This window comes from Poecilia reticulata, chromosome 16 (genome assembly GCF_904066995.2).
Source record: "Poecilia reticulata chromosome 16, P_reticulata-male-v2, whole genome shotgun sequence".
Lineage (NCBI taxonomy): Eukaryota > Metazoa > Chordata > Actinopteri > Cyprinodontiformes > Poeciliidae > Poecilia > Poecilia reticulata.
Genome location: NC_088845.1, coordinates 1,723,769 through 1,744,308, shown reverse-complemented (window position 1 = coordinate 1,744,308; position 20,540 = coordinate 1,723,769). Strand labels below are relative to the sequence as shown.

The window sequence follows — 20,540 nt, the reverse complement described above, 5'->3', positions numbered from 1 at the left end:
TGAGCGTCTCCGGACTGAAGGACACAAACACCCGCTGGGTTGAATCTGACTGACTCCAGATCAGAACTGATTTTAAGTCAAAGCTGAGCGGAGCTTCGGGATGAAATCAGACAGTCCGCTGAAAGTCAGGAGAGAAAGTGAGACGGGAGCGTTAGAGGAGAAGGAACCGGCCGGACGGGTGGCTTGCATCACCTCCATGTTGTGAAACAGAAAGCGGGGAGCTGCCAGGTTTTGCTTTTCAGACTGAACAGAACTTCCAGAGGATTTTTCACCCAAAGACACAAACATCAGCTCATACAGAAAAAGAAATCACTTTAAGGCAACAGATGGCTTTTCTGATTCACTTTCTTTCCTTTGGTGTGTTTTTTAAAACATCTTTGGCTGCTGAGTGAACATTAATATTAATACAGTAATTATGTTTTCCACTCCTGCCCACCGTGTGGTGGAGCTCATCCTCCACCATCCGTTTGCTGTATTTGTGACCTCTGAACTTTCAGCCCTGCATTAAACTGATCACAGTTTGGATCAGAGATCAACTGCTGGCGTGAAAACTGAACTCCTGGGTTGGTTCCGGCTGCGCAGGTCGAGCCGGCAGCAGATTACTGCAGGCTGAGGTGTGGATTATTCGTTGTTCTGGCATCTGAACCTCAGCTCTGAGTCTGTCTCATGTCTGAGTGTTTGCGGATCAATCTGTCCTTCTTAAAAACTCCATCCACTTTCCCGTCCTGAAACCGCAGCTCCCGTCGTGGCGCAATGCTCCACACACACACAGAGAAATTCTGTGACTTCTCTTTCCTCTGCGGTGCTCTGCTGCAGTTGCGGCCTCTCTCCGCTCACTGTGACATAACTGGAGTTTCCCTTCTGCAAGAGCAGCCGCCAGAGCATAAATACTACGAGACCTGCTGGCAGAAGTTCATTCTAACTCAAAGACAGGCGTAAGCAGAGAGGGCTGCCGGCTCCAGCAGACTGCCAAGTGTTTCAGTCGGACACCAGAGGATGACGGGATACAAAATCACAGCGGGTGACGTGGAGGCCGGGCCTCAGGACAGGATGGAGGTCCTGGTGCAGAAGAAGTCGTCCACAGGGTGGCTGTGGAAGATGCTGGCGGTGCTGCTGTTACTGGCGCTTTGCCTTGGAGGCGCCCGGCTCTACGTTTGGTACCAGCTGGAAAGATCACATTCAACAGTAAGGAGATTCTCCTGAATGTCTGGGTTTAATCTGAAGTCTGGTTTCACCTCTGGAGCATGTTTTTAATCAATGTTTCCTCTCCTCCAGACGCAGGCAGGACACACAGCAGCACCAATCAGAATGGACTCTGATGAGGCGACAGGTGAGCATCAGCTGCTGTTTATTCACCTGAAGACAGAAAGTTCGGTTACAGATCATCTGAGCTCATATTTGTCTTCTCCTCCTCAGGCGCTCACTCCACGCTGAAGGAAATGAGCAAAAAGGCAAAAGCAGCCATTCATCTAGAAGGTGAGTCCCGGCCTGCTGCTGCTGCTGCTGCCAGACGTTTTACTGAAGGAAGAGTTTCACTGCTCAAACATGTTTTTACAAAAGTTTACCTAAAAATGAGTCATTAGGAAAAATAAAGTCTACTGAAGTACTGATAACTGACCAAAACATCATTAAATGTTTAAAAATTACATCAGATGGACCAAAACATGGAGTTATGTGGGAATTTTGATATTTTCAGGCTCAAAATGAAAATAATTGATATGAATAACTACAAAATCAGGAAAAACAAACATTTTTCAAAATCTCACCAGGTATGTTTGGTCTAGTTTCCAGTTTGTTTTAAATGAATAATTATTTTATATCTATAAAGAAGTTCTAGTTCCACTGGGAGATTATAAGTGAAATAATCCATCCGTGGAAGCAGAACTTTTTCTTCAGGATAAAGAAATGATGTTTTACCAAGTGGACTGAGATGTTTGCACTAAAACTAGACAGAAACATTTGGTTGATGTTGACCCTCCTGCGGCTCCAAGGCAGAGATTTAACTTGTGGATCTTTTCAGGTCATTACGACGAAAGAAGCAACGCGACGGCCGTGGAGTGGCGCGACCGCGTGGGCCAGGCCTTCTCTCAGGGCGGTTTCCGTCTCCATAACAACCAGATCATCATCCCAGAGAGCGGCCTGTACTTCGTCTACAGCCAGGTGTCCTTCCGGGTGTCCCGGTCCAGCGACCAGGAGGCCGAGTGGCGCCCGCCGTCCCTCAGCCACCGCGTCCGCAGGATGTCTCAGGCCATCGGAACCAAGGTGTCCCTGCTGAGCGCCGTGAGGTCGGCCTGCCAGAACGTCCAGGAGGACGGCGAGCGGTCGGGCCACGGCTGCTACAGCACCATCTACCTGGGCGCCGTGTTCCAGCTGGACAAAGGGGACACGCTGGAGACGGAGACCAACCAGCTGAAGGAGCTGGACACGGACGAGGGCAAGACCTTCTTTGGCGTGTTCGCGCTTTGAGCCGCCGCTGTGATACTAAGAGACTGATCCTGGACAGGGTTTAAAAAGAAAAATGCACATTTTTACACTTTTATTCAGCCTGAAGGTGATGTAGAAATGCTAACATCTCCATGGAGATGGAACTTTATGAACTGTAACAGTTTGAAACTTTATCTGTTTTAGGCACTTTTTGACTTTATTTATGTTGATCTCAGATTGTAAGACTAGACTTCTGCTGTGGCAGATTGAAGTGTATTTCTCCACTATTTACGTTTATATATTTATTTATATTTATTGGTATTTAAATTTGTGGGATTTTTGGTTTAATATTATATTTAATAAGAATAAAAATGCAGAAAAATCAACAAAAACTGAAGTAGATTTGTGAGACTCGAGAGACTTGAAGCCGTGTTGGAAGTTCCAGTTTGCACACACACACACACACACACACCCTCTCTCTCTTAAACACACACACGCACACACACACCCTCTCTCTTAAACACACACACGCTCTCACACAAAGTTGGCAAAAGTTGTTTGAAATTCCTCCCCAGCCAGCAGATACTTCCTTTGTTAGCTCACAGCAGCGGAGGGGAATTTCCTGCTCGTTTTCAGTGACCCACTGACTGCTGTGTCAGGTGGAGGCCCGCAGAAGTCTCAGCCCAGATCGGGTTTTCCCCGGTGACGCCCCCTCACAACCCACACACACACACACACACACACACACACACACACACACACACACACACACACACACACACACACACACACACACAGTAACACAGTAACACACCCTACAACCTTCCTCCTCTCCTCAGCCACCATTACCACACACTCTGCCTTCAGTCAGCTGGAAACTGAGACGACACGGGAAGCTGTTTTCTGTGTGTGTGTGTGTGTGTGTGTGTGTGTTGTGGGATCATGGGACTACACCACAGCTGGTTTGCATCACACCATCATCATCTAAAAACACACTTGAACACTAACAGTGGCAGCAGTGGGAGCGATTTGTCTGCGTTTGCGCCCATCGTCCTGGTAATGAGGCTCCGGCTGCTGAAAACAAACCAACTTTCTGCTTAATGAGCTTTTCCTTTTGTTTCCACTCCCACAGGTCACCCAGAAAAATGTCTCCAAACAAACACCACCAACCTCACATGAAGAACCACTATAAATGTCTCAGGAAGTCAGAAAACAGACATCTGGTGACCCCTAGTGGAGCCACAGGAGACGGCTTGTCCAGTGAAAAAACTATTTATTCATATCACCACATATTAGCATACACATACTCTGAAATATATTAACATTTAAGATCTTTAGATATAGTGTGTACAAATATCCCCAAATCCATGTTTATTAGCATACATGTGCAGGATAATAGAACGTTTCTTGTGGCTTTGCTGCATTCATATGTTACACAATCCGACCCACTGAGCTGAAACTGTAAAACTGAACGTCCGTCATGGTTTGGGCTGAAGTGCAGATTCACAGCCAGCAGCTGGAGAATATCTGATGAACCAGTTTCACCTGCGGATGGAGCTTATTGGTCGTTCCTTCAGAGTAAAACTGATTCTCTTCCTTCATCTTTAACTTTGACACGTTTGCAAAACATTCAAGGACAAAAAGGAAAAAAAAACAATTATTAATGAACATCTTCATAAAAATTAGAAAAAGCTCACAGAGATGAAGTGCAACAGAAATCATGCGTTTATCCACAAAGCTTTGCAAAAAGTTTTCACACCCCACTGACTTTCCCTTTGCTCCCACAGACCTCAGGCGGCTTTTTAGGATTTCATGGCCAGCAGAAAGTAGTGCAGAGTTGTGAGAAGTTGCCATGGCAACCAATAGTCGGCAATTTGCCACGTAAGGGAAACAACAAAGTAGAAGCTCCTTCAGTCGCGTGATTGGCATGGTGGTGGCAGCATCATGCTATGTGGACAGATGGAGCTAAATCTGGACAGTCCAGGGAGAAAACCTGAGCTTCACCTGCATTCTACAAGCTATTCACTCACAGGTGCTCTTTACACTGGCATGCCGCACTTTTCAGATCTAAATCAGTTAGAAAAATATTTTTAAAAAAAAATTTCCCCGCACTTGAAAATTTGGACCACTTTGTTTTGACCTCTCAGATAAAGTCCCAGCGAAACAGGATGAAGCTGAAATGTGAAAATGTTCAGGGGTGTGAGGCGTTTAGCCAGGTGCTGCTGCAACCGCAGGATTTATGATCATCATCTTCCATATTCTGCAGGAAGAGAGCAAACTAGGCTGAAGCCAAGCCGCTGAAACGTCTCGTCTAGGTTTTGAAATCAGCTGAATAAGCTCGTTTAGAGTCTGCGGCTCACTTAAAGGCCGTTTCAGGAGGAGCTTTTCCTGCTGTTGAATCTAAAACTGCATCTTTCTGACACCAACAGCAGTCAAACGCTAATCTGGATTCAGAATAATTCACCAAACGCTTTTCTGATGCTGAACTGTTGACCCAGACCTGAATGGCAAATTTACAACATGACTGGGGTCAAAGGTCAGCTACAGTATTTTATATATTGAAGGCTGTGTGAACCTCTGAAGTCCTGATGAGTTCACTGAGCTCAGACAATCAGATACATGAGAAACTTCAGCTGCAGTGGAAGCGTTTCAGGAACGATGCGTTCAGGACGGCGTAGGAGTTGTTGGCGTCGTGTAGCAGCACAGCGCCAACAACATCACGGTTCATTAGTGGAGAAGTGTCTCAGAGAGCTTCTCTCTCATGTAATGATTTATTCTTTGACCCCTGGGGGTCGGCATAATGAGACACCTGGACACAAATTGAGGTTTTTTTTAATATCTTTAGCTTCAGTCCCATCATGTCTCCCAGGTTTTATCCTGCCACCATGTTTCAAACAATTACTGAGCTGTTAAAGTGTAACTGACCTCGCTGTGAACGCAAAACCTCCGGAGGAAATAAACAAAAGTGGGCGGAGCTACGAGGCAACGCAGAGTGATCAGAACCAGCGGCGGTTCTGCCATCAGCTCCTCGCTCTTCCTCACCTCTGCAGTCTCTCTCTCTCTCACTCTCTCTCTCTCTCTCTCTCGTCCTTTTAACGCCACATTATGTAAAAAAGCAACTGGGTTTTAAAATGCAAAAAAAAAACATAATTAAAACCAAATTATGTAATAATTGATGCAAAACTTATTAAAATCCTTGCAATACTTTCTGCTGCATTATGTAATAATATTATTAGATTGTGAAACGATTATTAAAAAATACGGAGGTAGCATTTTCTATAAATGATGATTTAATAATGTGGCCACATTATGTAATGAACTGTGTTCATCCTAATCATCATATTTCTAATAATCATATTGTTGATCACATTTACATTGAAACTTTGGCCAATAAATGCAGCTTTCGGTCCGTCAGTGTCGTGTCGGTTATTAGGACGCATGATTTTAACGTTTTATCACATTTTAAAGTCTGACCTTATTACATAATGTGGTGCTGCAGTCGGACCAGAGACTCGCTCCACTGCGTGTTCACATGAGAAATAAATCACATGTGAAGCACCAGTTCCACCTCCTGACTCACCACCAGTGGGCGCCACTGAGTGACATAAAGCAAAAGGAGAACTCAACTGCAGTAGCCACCTTTCCACCCAAAGAGGGCAGCACTGACACAGTTTTAGACTTAATCTTGCAGAATTAAAGAAATTTACACAGAAAACTAAATATAGAAACTTTAAGGACCAATTCAGAGAATTTAGCTGCAAAATTAAAAGTTAATTTTGCTCTAAGGTGAGATGATGCAAGAGCCGAAGCTTTGCTGAAAAAGGGTTAGAACAAAGAAACGTTTGCGTTTGGTACACAGAGCATCATTCCTCCACCACCGTGCCGGTCAGTCAGTAGGATGTGTCCATCAGGAGCCTCCAATCGGCCCAGATGTTCCAGTTTCTCCGATTGGCTGATGAGAATCAGGTTTTTTTGTGGTTTGTACGTTAATCGTCTGACCTCAGGGTGAACTTACGACCTTCCACCCCTGGGAAGGTCAGCAGCTGTCCTACATGTCCTCCACAGGGGAATGAAGCCTGCAGCATGTTGGACACACTGATGAGCAGGATGTCTTTGTTCTGCTGCATAAACCTGAACTGAAGGAAGTTCAGTTTCTTCCATCATTTACAGATTATGACTAGATCAGTGGTTCTTAACCTTTTTGAGGTACCGAACCCACCAGTGTCATTCACTGAGCCCTTCTGTAGTGATAAATAAAATATAATTTTTTTTCCCCAAATTCAAGACATATGGGCGACTCAACTAGAGCCTAGTTGGGTCACTTTAAGAAGATCACCAAGTCTTCTTAAAAGGTAAAGTCTCTGAGATCAGTTCTTCAAAATATAGTCAGTGTTTTCAGCAAAGTTTATCTGACTGTCCAGGAACGACCCAAGGTATTTAAAATGTGCCACAGTTTCAACAGGTTGGTCATCGAGAGAAACTGGAACCACTTTAAGATCTTGTTTAGATCATTTGATTAGCTGTACATTGTTAAGAGAATGAAAAATTAATAAATAATAATGACTTCGCAGTATTCTGATTTATTAATGTAATTATATTAGTTGTGTTACCACCCCCACGCCACTAGAGGCAGTAGCAAACCCGAAAAGATGCGACTAAGGAGCAGATTTAGAAGTTCACCGAAAGCTACAGAATTTGGTAAAAACTGAGATTTGCTGAAGTAATTAAAGACACAAGTTCAAATCCCTGCTGAGAGTGGAGCTCCTTCAATCAGGGCTCCTCTGCAGCTCTGATTGGCTAAGCAATGTAACGTGATCCTCTGATTGGCTCAGCAATGTAACGTGATCCTCTGCAGCAAGTGATGGCAAAGCGGGGCGTCATCACGACTTTACACAAGTGTGTCTTTACCTCCGCGGCAGAGGCTCCGCCGAACCCCTGAAACCGACTCACCGAACCCCTGGGGTTCGATCGAACCAGGTTAAGAACCACTGGGCTAGATCCTATCCGCTGATTTGTTTCCTGATCTTGATATCAGGAAGCAACAAGCTGCACATCCCTCATGAGGCCTAATGAAGCAGGAAGTTTCTCATTTGTCTGATTTTAAAACACCAGAACCGGGTCAGAAACTCGGCAGGATGTGAGACTGTGTGTGTTTTCATAACTGAACAATCTTAGATTACAAGAAATTAAAAATCCCCAAGAAAAGAAACATGAAAACCTAATGAAGCTTCAGAAATATCCCAGCTCGTCTCTTCTGCTCTCCATTCATCGTCAAGGTTTATATTGAAACGCAGTCTGGACAACAGACATCCACACATGCTGACCCCTGACCTTCAGGGTATGGCTATTAAATAAATCACATGACAACTTTTGGATACACGCGGCGTTCCCAGGAACGTTGAATAAAATCTGTACATTGCTTTTATGAGTCTGTAGCTTTCAGCTTTCTCCTGAAAAGTGAACAGAGAATCAGACGACACCTCCATGACGAAACAGATCAAATATTACAGAACGATAAAAACCATCTACTGCATGAGGAACAAACCCCACCAGACGGAGACGAAATCGCAGAAAAACACAAACACGCACGTTTTTCCAAGAACATCCCCGTCTCCACGGAGAGCGTGAACGTTCAGACGACCTCTGACCTCTGGAGGCGCTGGCTGCGGCCGCCATGTGTGCTTCGTTTCTGGGTTTGGATGCAGAACGGTGAGGACGGGTGTTGACCTGTGGACTCCTGTCCAGCAGAGTGACCGTCACAGTCGTGTCCTGTTTGTGTTTCGTGTGTCCGCCACCCCCTCCACCCCCTCCACCCCAGCCCCACCCTGATCCCCCCGGCCTCCCCCCGCCTCACCGCCTACTTGTAGAGCAGCGGGATCTGGCTGTTGTGACAGTGGTTGCGGCTCATCTTGCTGTCCGCCGGGTAGAGGCTGGACGAGTTGGAGAAGGATGGCGGCAGGGAGTGATTGTCCACGGTGGGGTTGGGGTATCCCGGAGGGGGAAGCAGCGACTTGGGATCGGTCTGGGACGCGGGCGGTGGGGCGTTGTGGTTCTGATTCTGGCCTGAGGTGGGTTGGCGGCGGTTGCGTATTGCCTGACGCTCGGCCAGCTGGTTGCGAAGTGCAGACACCCTCTCTTCTTTCTAGAAAACCCGATGACAGGAGAGCTTTAGCCTTCTAGCGACTGCAGAGTCCTTCGTCTGCTCACTCTTATTCTGTCCAAGCGACAAAGCATTAATATAAACTACCCGTTTAAACACAGCAACAAAAGGGACAAATCAACCACAGGGGGCAAGACGCAGCAACAGCAGGCAACCACAAGGGGGACAATGGGATTTCTCCTAAACCAGAACTGGAATTTCATGCGAAAACAACATTTGTGCTAAAATAAAAGTGATGATAAATTTGGTGGAATAATTACATTTTAACATAACCCCCATTGTGGTTTTTGCTTCTGTGTTGGGGATTGTTGCGTTGTGTGCTGTGTATCTTGCAGCCACCATAAAATATACTTTAATATGCATTAATACACACAGTTGGAACCGTCTTAGCACTAGCACAGAGGCTAACGTAAGCAGTTTATCATCTCTGCTGTTTCGGGGAACAACCAATCAGCACAAAGGAAAATTAATGGCCCTCGTGGATTGGCTGCTTTGCTAACACCGGCTAACACCGGCTAGCGTCGGGTAGCGTTGCACCAAACGATTACGTTGTGTACATTAGCACAACAAAGAAATTAGCAAACGATGTGGAGTAAATCTGCTAATCGATGGATGTCCACACCGTGGTTCACCCAAACATTAGGTTTTAAATAATCCATGCAGTTTGCTGTAACTTTCAGCCCGTTTGGGTCAGAACCTGATCACAGTATTCTGAGTTATACCTAAAACCCAACACTGTTCTGTAAATTCATCCAGAACCGGAAAACCCACAGAGAAACAAGAAGTTCTGATGGGAGACTACAGCTGTAAACAGCGGTTCTGGTTGGGTTCTGGTTGGGTTCTGGCTAAAGCTCCTTCACCTCCTGGATGATCTTCTGCAGCTCCCGGTTCTCCCGCTCCAGCTGCCTGGACTTCTCCTCGTCGTTGTTGTTGGTGGACGATCCGGTCTTCAGCGTGTCCTGCTGCTCTGACTGCCACTCGCCGCGCGTGATGAGGCGCCGCATCTGCACCACCAAGCAAAGAGCTGCAGGGTCAGGAGCCCGACCCAAGAACTGATGGACACCGCTGGGAAGTAACTAGTTACATTTAGTCAGTTACATTTGTGTGAGTAACCTTCTGGAAAAAATACTTTGCTTGCTTCTACTTCAGTAACTTTATTATGAAGCACTGCTGCTCTTACTGGAGTAACATTTCTGAAAACCCAACTCAGTGTGAGTAACTTCAATAAATGAAGGACAAAAGAATGTTTTAGTTTTATTTCATTTATAAATGTTTTAGTGATATAATGAAGTGACGTCTGCATCACTGTCAGCTAAATGTAAACAGTAAATAAACTAAACTCTTGATTTGTTTTTTACCAAATATTCCTTTACTCTTAGCTGAATAATGATTTGCATAGAAACATTTATTTGAGTGAAAACATGTTGAAGTAGTGCTACTCTTAACTGAGGACATTTTTCTCTGGCCCGTCTGATGATGCATCTGCTGTTGGGATCTTCCTCTCTAAATATCTGCACCGGTTTTTGTGAAGTCAGTTTTTCCTGCAGGTTTTCCTGGTTTCACAGCCGTAAACTTGAGTTTGATGTAGTTTTGACCTGCTTCTGTTGCAGAAGGTCTTTAAAGTTTTATTTTTTAGGCACAAAACTAGTTTTTTTTTCCAATGCACAACATTTCCCTCTTCACCTTGACATGAAGAGAAAGATGCACTCCACTCAAAACACTGAAATCTGAATTTTCATCCGCTCAGCCTGAACTTTGTTCCGACAGGTCTGACCTTCATTTTTACTCTACTGTGAGCGGCTGACGGTTTGCCTCAGGCTATCAGTCACCTTCGGCACAAAGAGCACCACCAGAGTGATGTAAGCAGAGAAGACGATGGCGAGCGAGGCGAAGGCGAAGGAGGCGTCCTGCTGCGAAGACAGGATCATCGTCACCGGCGCCGTGATCAGGCACAGCACCTGCAGCCGGAGACGCGGCACCGGTTAGAAACAAACAAAGGACAGAATCACATCCATAAAAGCATCAGGCGTCTGTTTACCATTCCGGAGAGGAATCCCGAGTGAAAACAGTATTAAAAAGTCATGACCGAGGCAGCGGCCGGCGCCTCATCAGAGCCTGATGCTCGCAGCTGAGCGGAGAGGAAGGCGCTCCCCTGCAGACCCCATTAACTATTGGCATCTTCATAAAACTGAAATGTGTGCATCATAACACTAACTTGTCTCTCATTGTGGGGCCGAGTGATGAAACGAGCACACAGGCTGTTTTTATTGTCCTTATAAATTATTTGAAGTTAAACATACGTTTATTTTTTAATCAACAAATCAGCACAGTTAGGCCGACGCAGGCGCTCATTATGGAGCTTCTTTAATTTATTATTCAGTCCAGAAGAAGAAACATGTCAGAACAACACGAATGGAGAGAAAGTGGCTCTGGACTCCTCTGGAGTTAGAAGTGACAGAAACCACTTATTGTTTTCAGACATTTTACATCCATTCCAAAGTGGCTCCATGTCAACCGTGTCAGGAAATGGCAGCGAGTGTTTCTCTAAAGTGGCGATGGAGAACATAATGGCACCTATTTCAGCTGAAAGTGCATCCTAGGTGCCTCCATTTAAGGTGATTCACTTGGTATCAGCCGCCCCTGAAAGATGTTTACGACAGACGGCTAGCTGCATTAACGCTCTCCTTCAGAAGCCAAATTGCTGCATTTTCCTGCAAAAGGCCGGAGCAGATCTATAGAAGGCGCCGTGCGTCCAGTCGCGTCCCGCTGTGCACATCCTGCTCATTATTTATGCTGAGGAATAAAGCCGAAGTGCTGCACTGTGAGCATGAGCAGCAACAGACAGCAGCACAATAGAGGTTGGATTTTATTGGTTTTTGTTAACAAACGTCTTCAGAGATAACCGTGTCGCTGCGGCACAAAGCGGGAGTTTGCGTGGTGAGTTTAGCAGGAATTTGTTCCAACTTCCTGTTTGGCTCCAATCAGGAGCTTCAGCCTGTTTGTGCAGCAACAAAAAGCAAAGTTTAGGCTCCCTTTAGCTAACTCTGCCCTCCGCTCCGTTTATGTCTTTGCTAGAGGTCAAGTTAAATGTCTTCCATGAGAACGGACTGCATCGCGGTGATGAACCCACTGACAGATAAACTGTGACCATTTTGTGCTGTGAAGCAGTAAAAATGGCTCCTTATTGCTGCTGTATTGTTGCCCAACGTGCTGCAGACAGGAGCTTCTGTTTGGACTCACAGCTACGTTGTAGATGGCCATCCCCACGGCTCGATGGTCATTGATCTTCTCCGTGGAGACAGACTTCGTCTCATAAGCCAGAAAAATGCCCAGGAGCAGCAGCAGACCCTTGTAGCCATAAACGACGCCTGGCAGGAGATAAAGAACGGTTAGAGCAGGAAAACACGAAGTGAGTGAATGTAATACGTCACAGTTATTGTAAACAGATCCGTTTGCTCCACTCTGATATGGTGAAGTTTGAGTGAGCTGATAAAACTGCATGAATACATTTAACTGTTCAATAGAATGGTTGTGTGTGGTTGTGTGTCCTGTGTTGCCCTGCGACAGACTGGCGACCTGTCCAGGGTGACCCCGCCTCTCGCCCGAAACGTTGGCTGGAGATGGGCACCAGCAACCCTCCAGACCCCACTGAGGGAAAAAGGGTGCAAGAAAATGGATGGAAAAATGGATGGATGTTCAATAGAATATTAAAATACTAAAATATGTCACTAGGTCAGTGAGAGCGACTGTCTGAGGGGTAAATCCAGGTTTTTCCTCGTGTTCTGTGAAAGGTCATGTGAAGGTGACCTTCGCTGTTCCACCACAGCGTCATTAATCACCACCTGCAGGAAACTGATTCACATAGTTTTAATCTATTAAGAAAAAGCTGCAGGGTGAAACTTGAAGCATCTAATCCTGAATTTCTCCCGCCAGATTTAGTCCAGCTGGTTTCGGCTTTGTTAGGTTTGGAAAGATGATTTTACGGTTTTTCTGCCAAATCCAGAAAAAATAAACTCATTAAAACCAACCATGTGAAAAAAGGAAGTACTTTTATCTACGAGACTTTTAAAATCATTTATTTCATTTGGTTTACCACAACTATATTTGGGGCTGCACAGTGGCGCAGTTGGTAGAGCTGTTGCCTTGCAGCAAGAAGGTTCTGGGTTCGATTCCCGGTCTTTCTGCATGGAGTCTCCATGATCTCCCTGTGCAGGTCTCTCCAGGTACTCCGGTTTCCTCCCACAGTCCAGAAACATGACTGTCAGGTTAATTGGCCTCTCCAAATTGCCCCTAGGTGTGAGAGTGTGTGTGCATAGTTGTGTGTCCTGTGTGTCTCTGTGTTGCCCTGCGACAGACTGGCGACCTGTCCAGGGTGACCCCGCCTCTCGCCCGGTACGCCAGCTGGAGAGATGCCAGCAACCCTCCCGACCCCACTGAGGGACAAGGGTGAAAGAAAATGGATGGATGGATGGATGGATGGACAACTATATTTGAACATCTTCAAATGATTTCAAAAGCTAATTCTGTACTTGTGCTAGCATGCTACACAAAAATAGTTTTATTTTTTTATATTTAATGGATATTCAAAATGCAAAACAAGACAATTATGTGATGAAACACTTAATCTCATATTTTTGAATCATTTTCCTGTCAGTTTTAGGAAATTAACAGTTTATTACTGTTATATGTTAAATTCTTAATGTCATAATGTTTTAATAGTTGCACTGATCATGTTTTAACATCTGCGGATCGTTTCATCTTCACTTCTGTTTGATTAATAAGTCGCCATTAACAAGCTGAACTTATTAGAAATTCAATGATTTATAACACGGGCTGCACAGTGGCGCCGTTGGTAGAGCTGCTGCCTTGCAGCAAGAAGGTTCTGGGTTCAATTCCCGGCCTGGGGTCTTTCTGCATGGAGTCTCCATGTTCTCCCTGTGCATGGTGGGTTTTCTCCAGGTACTCCGGTTTCCTCCCACAGTCCAAAAACATGACTGTCAGGTTAACTGGCCTCTCCAAATTGCCCCTAGGTGTGAGTGAGTGTGTGTGTGCATGGTTGTGTGTCTCTGTGTTGCCCTGCGACAGACTGGTGACCTGTCCAGGTGACCTGTCCAGGTGACCCCGCCTCTCGGCTGGAACGTCAGCTGGAGATGCAGCAGCACCTCCTGACCCCACTGAGGGTGTAAGAAAATGGATGGATGATTTATAACGGATCAAATTTTAAAGTTTATGTCAGAATGTGTCAGAATGACTGAACTGATTTTGTGTTAAAAATCATTTTTATATTTTTGTTTGCCATATATGTTGATAGATTTACTGTTAATCAGCATTATTTAAATAAACAGCAGGAGCTGATGGCTCATGCTAATGCTGTTCGCTGACCTGGAAACAAAACCTGAGAATAAAAACCTTTTAAGAAAAATAAAAACCTTAAAAGGAAAAACTTGCACAGCTAACTGATTACAGTGTTGCAATAATCAGACATGTTTTTCCCGTGTGAGAAGAAACATCTGGTTTCCAGTGATGTGTTTGTAAATCCACCGGATCGGATCTGATCCCTTCAGGAAGCAAGTCTGAGAAAACCTGAGAAATAAAGACGGCCGGACTAACAGCTGTAAACGCTGGCATTAAGGAAACAACTAACTCGTTTCCTTACTTTCGCATAAATTAACATTTATTTACAAATGAAACGACTAGAATAACTTCAGCAGGATTTCTGCAGAGCAATTTTTGTTTTTCACTTCAGGATCCTGGAGCCTGAAGCTTCTGCAACTTTTAACCTGGAGAAAAATTCTCCAATTAATTCACCAATCAAGGCCACTTTACACGATATAATAAGACGGCACTATCAAATCTGTTTTAGGAACGTCTGAGGTGTAATAAAAAAAAAAGAAACGGATTTGAAATGTGGCCAGAGGCAAATATAATAAAGATGGGAGAAAAGCGGCGAAGCGTTTAAGATCAAGCTCTCCTCCGACTGCCCGCCGCTTCCTGATGCAGCCTGAAATTACTCCTCCATCTTCTCCTTCTGAGGACGGGAGCGACGGGGCATTGGCCCAGTTTGTGACCCACATTGTTTGAATTTCAGAACCATTTCTCTTTCATAAGAGCAACAGGGGCAGAGAGCTGGGCAAGAAACGAGGGTGAAAAGCTGGAATCAAACCCAACTGTGTGATGAGACACACGTTTAATTCACTGTGAAAGGTCGTGACGTGTGTGTGTGTGTGTGTGTGTGTGTGTGTGTGTAGGTGTGTGTAGGTGTGTGTGTGTGTGACAAAGATACGCAGGGCGAGCTGAGAGAAACGGTGGAGAGAGAGGACAGATACCGAGCCACGTGTTCATCTTCTCAGAGCTGCAGTGCTCCAGCAGAGGCTGGATCAGGACGTCCAGGTCTTCTTTAGGCGCCTCCCTGGTGAACTTCTGCTCAAACGGCGGACAGGGAGGAGGAAGAGGAGGAAGAGGAGGAGAGAGGAGGAGAGAGGAGGAAGAGGAGAGAGGAGGAGAGAGGAGGAAGAGGAAGAAGAGGAGAGAGGAGGAAGAGGAGAGAGGACGAGAGAGGACGAGAGAGGACGAGAGAGGACGAGAGAGGAGAGAGAGAGGAGAGAGGAGGAAGAGGAGAGAGGAGGAAGAGGAAGAGGAGGAAGAGGAGAGAGGAGGAGAGAGGAGGAAGAGGAGAGAGGAGGAAGAGGAGGAGAGAGGAGGAAGAGGAGAGCGGAGGAGAGCGGAGGAGAGAGGAGGAAGAGGAGAGAGGAGGAGAGAGGAGGAAGAGGAGAGAGGAGGAAGAGGAGGAGAGAGGAGGAAGAGGAGAGCGGAGGAGAGAGGAGGAAGAGGAAGAAGAGGAGAGAGGAGGAAGAGGAGAGAGGAGGAGAGAGGAGGAGAGAGGAGGAGAGAGGAGGAAGAGGAGAGAGGAGGAGAGAGGAGGAGAGAGGAGGAAGAGGAAGAAGAGGAGAGAGGAGGAAGAGGAAGAGGAGGAAGAGGAGAGAGGAGGAGAGAGGAGGAAGAGGAGAGAGGAGGAAGAGGAGAGAGGAGGAAGAGGAGGAGAGAGGAGGAAGAGGAGAGAGGAGGAAGAGGAGAGAGGAGGAGAGAGGAGAGAGGAGGAGAGAGGAGGAAGAGGAGAGAGGAGGAAGAGGAGGAGAGAGGAAAACAGAGATAATAAAGAAACGATGAGACAGCAGCAGAAAAACTCAACGTAAGCATGAAGCTGAGAGCTGCAGGTTGATCCCGCCGGGTCCAAAGGTTCCTCCCACCGATACCAGACATCCAATACACAGGAAGTATGAGAGTAGAACTTCCTGTAGAGTCTGACTGGAGTAAAGCTTAGATTTATTCACAGTCCCCTGAAAATCAGGCGGGATGAATTCATTCAGCGACAAACACACCATGTCAAGTCAAACTAGTTTATAGAGAAATAATCTGGTTCCATGTGTTCACACTCTAAACCAACACTTTCTAAAATCACACTGCAAAAACACAAAACTTATAAAGTATTTTAGTTTCCACTGCAAATATCCCAGTACATCGAAATAAGACAAAACTAACTTACACAGATAAATCACTAACTCCTAATTATTGATAAAAAGTACTGGCAGATTATTCCACTTATGGAGAAAATGCCGTAAAGCAGAACCTGCAGCTCCGCAGGATCCAAACCGATATTTATTCATTTATTAAGAACATTTAAAATGTTTCTATTTCTATTGCAGGACTTTTTTTATCCGTTTACTTTCTGATTTAAACTGTTTTCCTGGTTCAACCAAACATGTTTGATTTATTACACTGACTTTAGTCCAAAATGAGTTTGTTTCATGGTTTCTGTGTTTTACAATCCGTTTCTGGATTTGAGGCCTTTGACTGTGGAAACGAGAGCCAGCCTCATTACTCAGAGCCATGACCTCATCCGTCTCTCGTACTCTACCTCCACCGTGATGTGCAGAGGATCCACAATCTGCCAGATCATGAGCGACAGGAAGTCGATGGCCAGCAGCACTCCAACTGTTGCGTAGAGTTTCCACGGCTCCAAGGGTTGCTGTGTGAGTGGGAGCCAAAGACATGCACAAACACAGGAGTCATCACTATCCAAGGGCATCACGAGCCGCGCGGCAAACAAAGACAAACTACCCGGACAAACAACACGACAGGCGTCCTTGTGATTTCTGGATGACTGGGCACAAATTGTCTCTCTGGATGTGTGTCTTAGCCAGGCGGACGTGAGCGTCCGACAGGATTCAAGGGAGCAGCAAGTGTCCGAGTGTGTGTGGCGTGTGTGTGTGTGTGTGTGTGTGTGTGTGTCTGCAGGCGACACACACACACACACACACAGCGCTGCAGTGACTATATTTGTGCTGCCACCTGAAATCATCGTCTAAACACACAGAGACGACTCTGGTGTGGATCTGGAGCCGAGATGGAAGCAGAACAAGCAGGACTGGAAACAAGCGTCCTTCTTTTAATCCAACGGCTCACTCAGCTGCTCCGACAGCAGCGGCCGCTCGAGCATGCGATGACTAAAACGGAGCCATGAAATAAAGGAGGGAACTCGTTTGCAGCACTTCTCCTGAGCAGCAGGAGGAAAGCAGCCATTCTGCTCAGTTTGTGAAACTTTCTTTAAATAAGCGCGCTGAGCTCTCAGGAAAATTGCCCGTCTGCGGACATGAAGGGAGCTGAAAGTCAACCTGATTCGATGCGCTGTAGCTCCAATAATAAACCCCTTAAGGTTGGATTTCTGCATGGAACTTTAATACCATCCATATTCATAAATACTCCATAAATGGCTTAATCTCTTATTCTTCTGCTTAGGTCCTAGAAATCTCCACGCCACACTACAGAGCAGCTCCAGGAGACACTGTGTTGGACACACATCTGCCTTGTACGTCCATGAACAGCGTCTGGAGCTGCACGTTTGCAGTTTTATGTCACATTGTTGAATAAAGACGCCTCCCGAATCCTCAGCAGCTCGGACATGCTCTCCTCCTGCTGCCTGCAGGCAGGATAATCCCTCCATGCTTCCAGCAGAGCAGCACAATTAAACTGCTGCTCAGCTGGCAGAGGCTATTTACATGTAGCTAGAGGCTATCGCCCAGCCAAAGCCAGACACCGTGACTGAGCGGCTGAAGGTGACCAGAGCCGAGGCGACGGCTCATTTGATTTCAGTCAAATCATGTCCAACACGTTCAGCTCAAGGTGACAGCGGCGCATCATCATCATCATCATCATCCATCACCGTCTTCTTGGCAAACAGGTGAGGAAGAGTTACAGAAAACCACCAGCTGGTTTAGCTGCTCTGGGGGCCGCGGTGCGAACTGCTAGCTAAACGTTATTTACGCTAACCTTAAAACACTAAGCATTGTTTCGCTAGGCTAATGCGCTACAACAACGGTCTTTACTGGCAGCTAATGCTAAAGTGGTAAAGCGCTAACTCCAACAACGTTGTTTCTCACCATGAGTCAAAATGTGTGATAATGTCTTACAGTGATCAGCACTAATTTCATTTTGACATAATTTACATGTTTAATAATGTTCTGTTTACTTCCTGGTCATTTTGTTCCAGTTTGATTTTAATTAATGGAAAAAAAACAGGAGCGCGAGCGAAACAGAAAACTCAAAATAAGAGCATGAATTTAAAGGTGTAGCTACTTAAAGAACTCTTAGTAGATAACTAAAACTTAAAAAGGATGTAAAACTTTATTCAGCTGAAAGATTACAAAACAGCCAAGTACATTCGCACTTTTAAATATATCCAGAAAACTGTATTTAAATGGGCTAAACGTTTTCAAAGTTAGCAAAATGCTAAACAAAAAGTTAGCTCCCCTATTAGCGCATTAGCATAGGTGTCTGGAGGTGATGGACCGTGAATCCTGCAGGTTTTACAAACTGGAATTTCACTTTTTTGGTGTTTCAACTCCAACATTTCATTATAAAATTTAAACTTTAGAGTTAAATCTTTTTCTAATGAGATGCTAAATTTAGCAGCTGGTCAGCAACTTGTTGCTGAAGATTAGCAACAATAGACAGGCGACTAGCATAGCTGCAGTGGAGCCACGTCAGTGCTGCAGGCTCATCCATACCTTCTTCTTCTCCTTCTTCTCGTCCTTCTTGGTGAACAGGGTGTGGACCCACCAGATCTTGGTGAACATGCTGCCATAAGCCAGGCTGAAGCCGAGGCCGAGCAGCCACAGGCGGAACTGCAGGAGAAACATAAAAACCTTGTTTTCATTTTAAATATCTCTCATTTATAGATGCAGCTGAGATTTAGGAAATGGGAACGTAGTGGCAGAAATCACTGAATAATTTATGAATCATTTAGTTTTCGTTGCAGGAAGGTACTGACCAGCGTTAGGAAGATATGTGAATGTCTGTAGAAAACCAAACTTAAGCTGAAAATCATGTTTCTGATGTCTTGGATGCTGCTTTGAAAGCAGCTCTTCATTCTCCACTTCCTGAGGGCGTCGTCTGGACCTTTTCCAGCGTGTTGGAAGGAGTTCTCACATATGCTGAGCTTTTCTTGGCTCATTTTACCTCACACTGACTGCCTCACACCAAGGGCTGACAAACCTCTAGCTAACCCGCAGTTTACCTCTGTAAACTAGTCAAACATGACTAGTCTGAGTTAGTTAATCTGAAAACTGACAAGTCAAACATTCAGAAACAAAACATCAAGATCTGAGCAGCTGATGGACTGAAAAAACACAAAATATTTCTGTCTGGTTTCTGGCGCAAATATCTTAGTAAATTTTAAATAAAGCAAAACTGAGCTATACCAGTTCACTGAGCGACACCGAGAACACGAACGCGGCCAGAGAATTACACTTTTCACAGACGTGTCCAACGGACATCCGCTTTGAATTTGGACCGAGTCTAAATCCGGTTTGTGGGAACCTTTGTAGAATCTGCTCAAAACACTTTTAGCAGCATTTATAACCTGTTTTGCTCATAATCTGCTAGACTTTAGGCCACAACAAACTTAGAAGTAGAAGTCGCAGTTGTAACATGGCCAACATCTGTGAGCGAAGTCGTTTTTATGGTCTGAGTTATGAAGGAGATTCTTTGGAAAACTCCATCCGTCCGCCATGTTTTGCCACATGGAGCTGCAGAGAATGACGTCCATGCAGAGGAAACATTTTGATTTTGTTGCAATTCAGACATGTTTAACGAAGGAAGTGACTGTTGAGTCTTAGTTGCCTTGGTTACGTCTAATCAGGGGGTTTTATGTGCACCTGTTTACATGATCATTTTTATAAACAGTCCAGGTCATCAAGCCTGATACAGACAGACAGAGGAGCTGAGTGGCAGCAGGAGGCGAAACGTTGAGGAGATGAGAGGAAGAGGAGATCCAGGGTCAAAGGTGAGAGTCGGAACAAAACATGAGAGAATAACTGGACAGGGACAAAGAGCCGCGAAACCACAGAAATGGAAATCTCCCTTCTCGCCTCCGCAACACAAAGGCTCAACATGGGTGACACAGACGCACTCCCACTCCTCATTAGAGCTGGGTTCCCGGCGCCGAGCTTTTCCGGCAGACAGGAAGTCACGGCTTCTGCGCCCAGAACCAAAATACTTTCACAAAGGAAACAAACTCTAAACTTTTGCTACGTTTCATGTGTACGTGCTCAGAATCACAAAGAAAGCTCCTCACAGGTCGGCAGGTTTCTGTCTGCTGCAGACTGAACGCTGCAAACTAACGGTTCTTACTGAAAAATGAGAAATTCTTCCAATGAAACGGTAACAACTGGCTGACAGCAGGCGAAAACATGGACCACATATGCCAGATTTAGGATAACGGAGAAGAAAATGGTGCAAAAACACATTCAACATTTATATATTCATATCAGAATAAACACTGGGCTTAAATTAAAGGCTCAAAGGTAATAAAATATACATGTGGCACTGTCAGTCACTACGGGGAACGGTGATATTTCAAACCGCTGACATAATTAAAACAAGACGAGACTAAATATCA

At 45.3% G+C, this 20,540-nt stretch overlaps 2 protein-coding genes across 2 annotated transcripts in view; one reads left to right on the top strand and one right to left on the bottom strand.

Moving 5' to 3' along the window:
- Positions 1-260: 260 nt before the first annotated feature.
- On the top strand, positions 261-3,238 carry tnfb (tumor necrosis factor b (TNF superfamily, member 2)). Its single transcript, XM_008431038.3, has 4 exons — positions 261-1,185; positions 1,276-1,330; positions 1,417-1,476; positions 2,021-3,238. The coding sequence occupies exons 1-4, from the start codon at positions 997-999 to the stop codon at positions 2,464-2,466; spliced, it is 750 nt and encodes a 249-aa protein (XP_008429260.1). The 5' UTR covers positions 261-996; the 3' UTR covers positions 2,467-3,238.
- A 1,284-nt stretch (positions 3,239-4,522) lies between these two features.
- gabbr1a (gamma-aminobutyric acid (GABA) B receptor, 1a) overlaps positions 4,523-20,540 on the bottom strand; it is a 105,193-nt gene continuing 89,175 nt past the window's right edge. The window contains exons 18-24 of the mRNA XM_081597566.1: positions 18,649-18,765; positions 16,500-16,610; positions 14,911-15,004; positions 11,825-11,952; positions 10,414-10,542; positions 9,445-9,588; positions 4,523-8,566 (exon numbers count right to left, since the gene is read on the bottom strand). Of these exons, the coding sequence (XP_081453692.1) occupies positions 8,282-8,566; positions 9,445-9,588; positions 10,414-10,542; positions 11,825-11,952; positions 14,911-15,004; positions 16,500-16,610; positions 18,649-18,765 (1,008 nt within the window). The 3' untranslated portion in view covers positions 4,523-8,281. The remainder of the gene's footprint in view (positions 8,567-9,444; positions 9,589-10,413; positions 10,543-11,824; positions 11,953-14,910; positions 15,005-16,499; positions 16,611-18,648; positions 18,766-20,540) is intronic.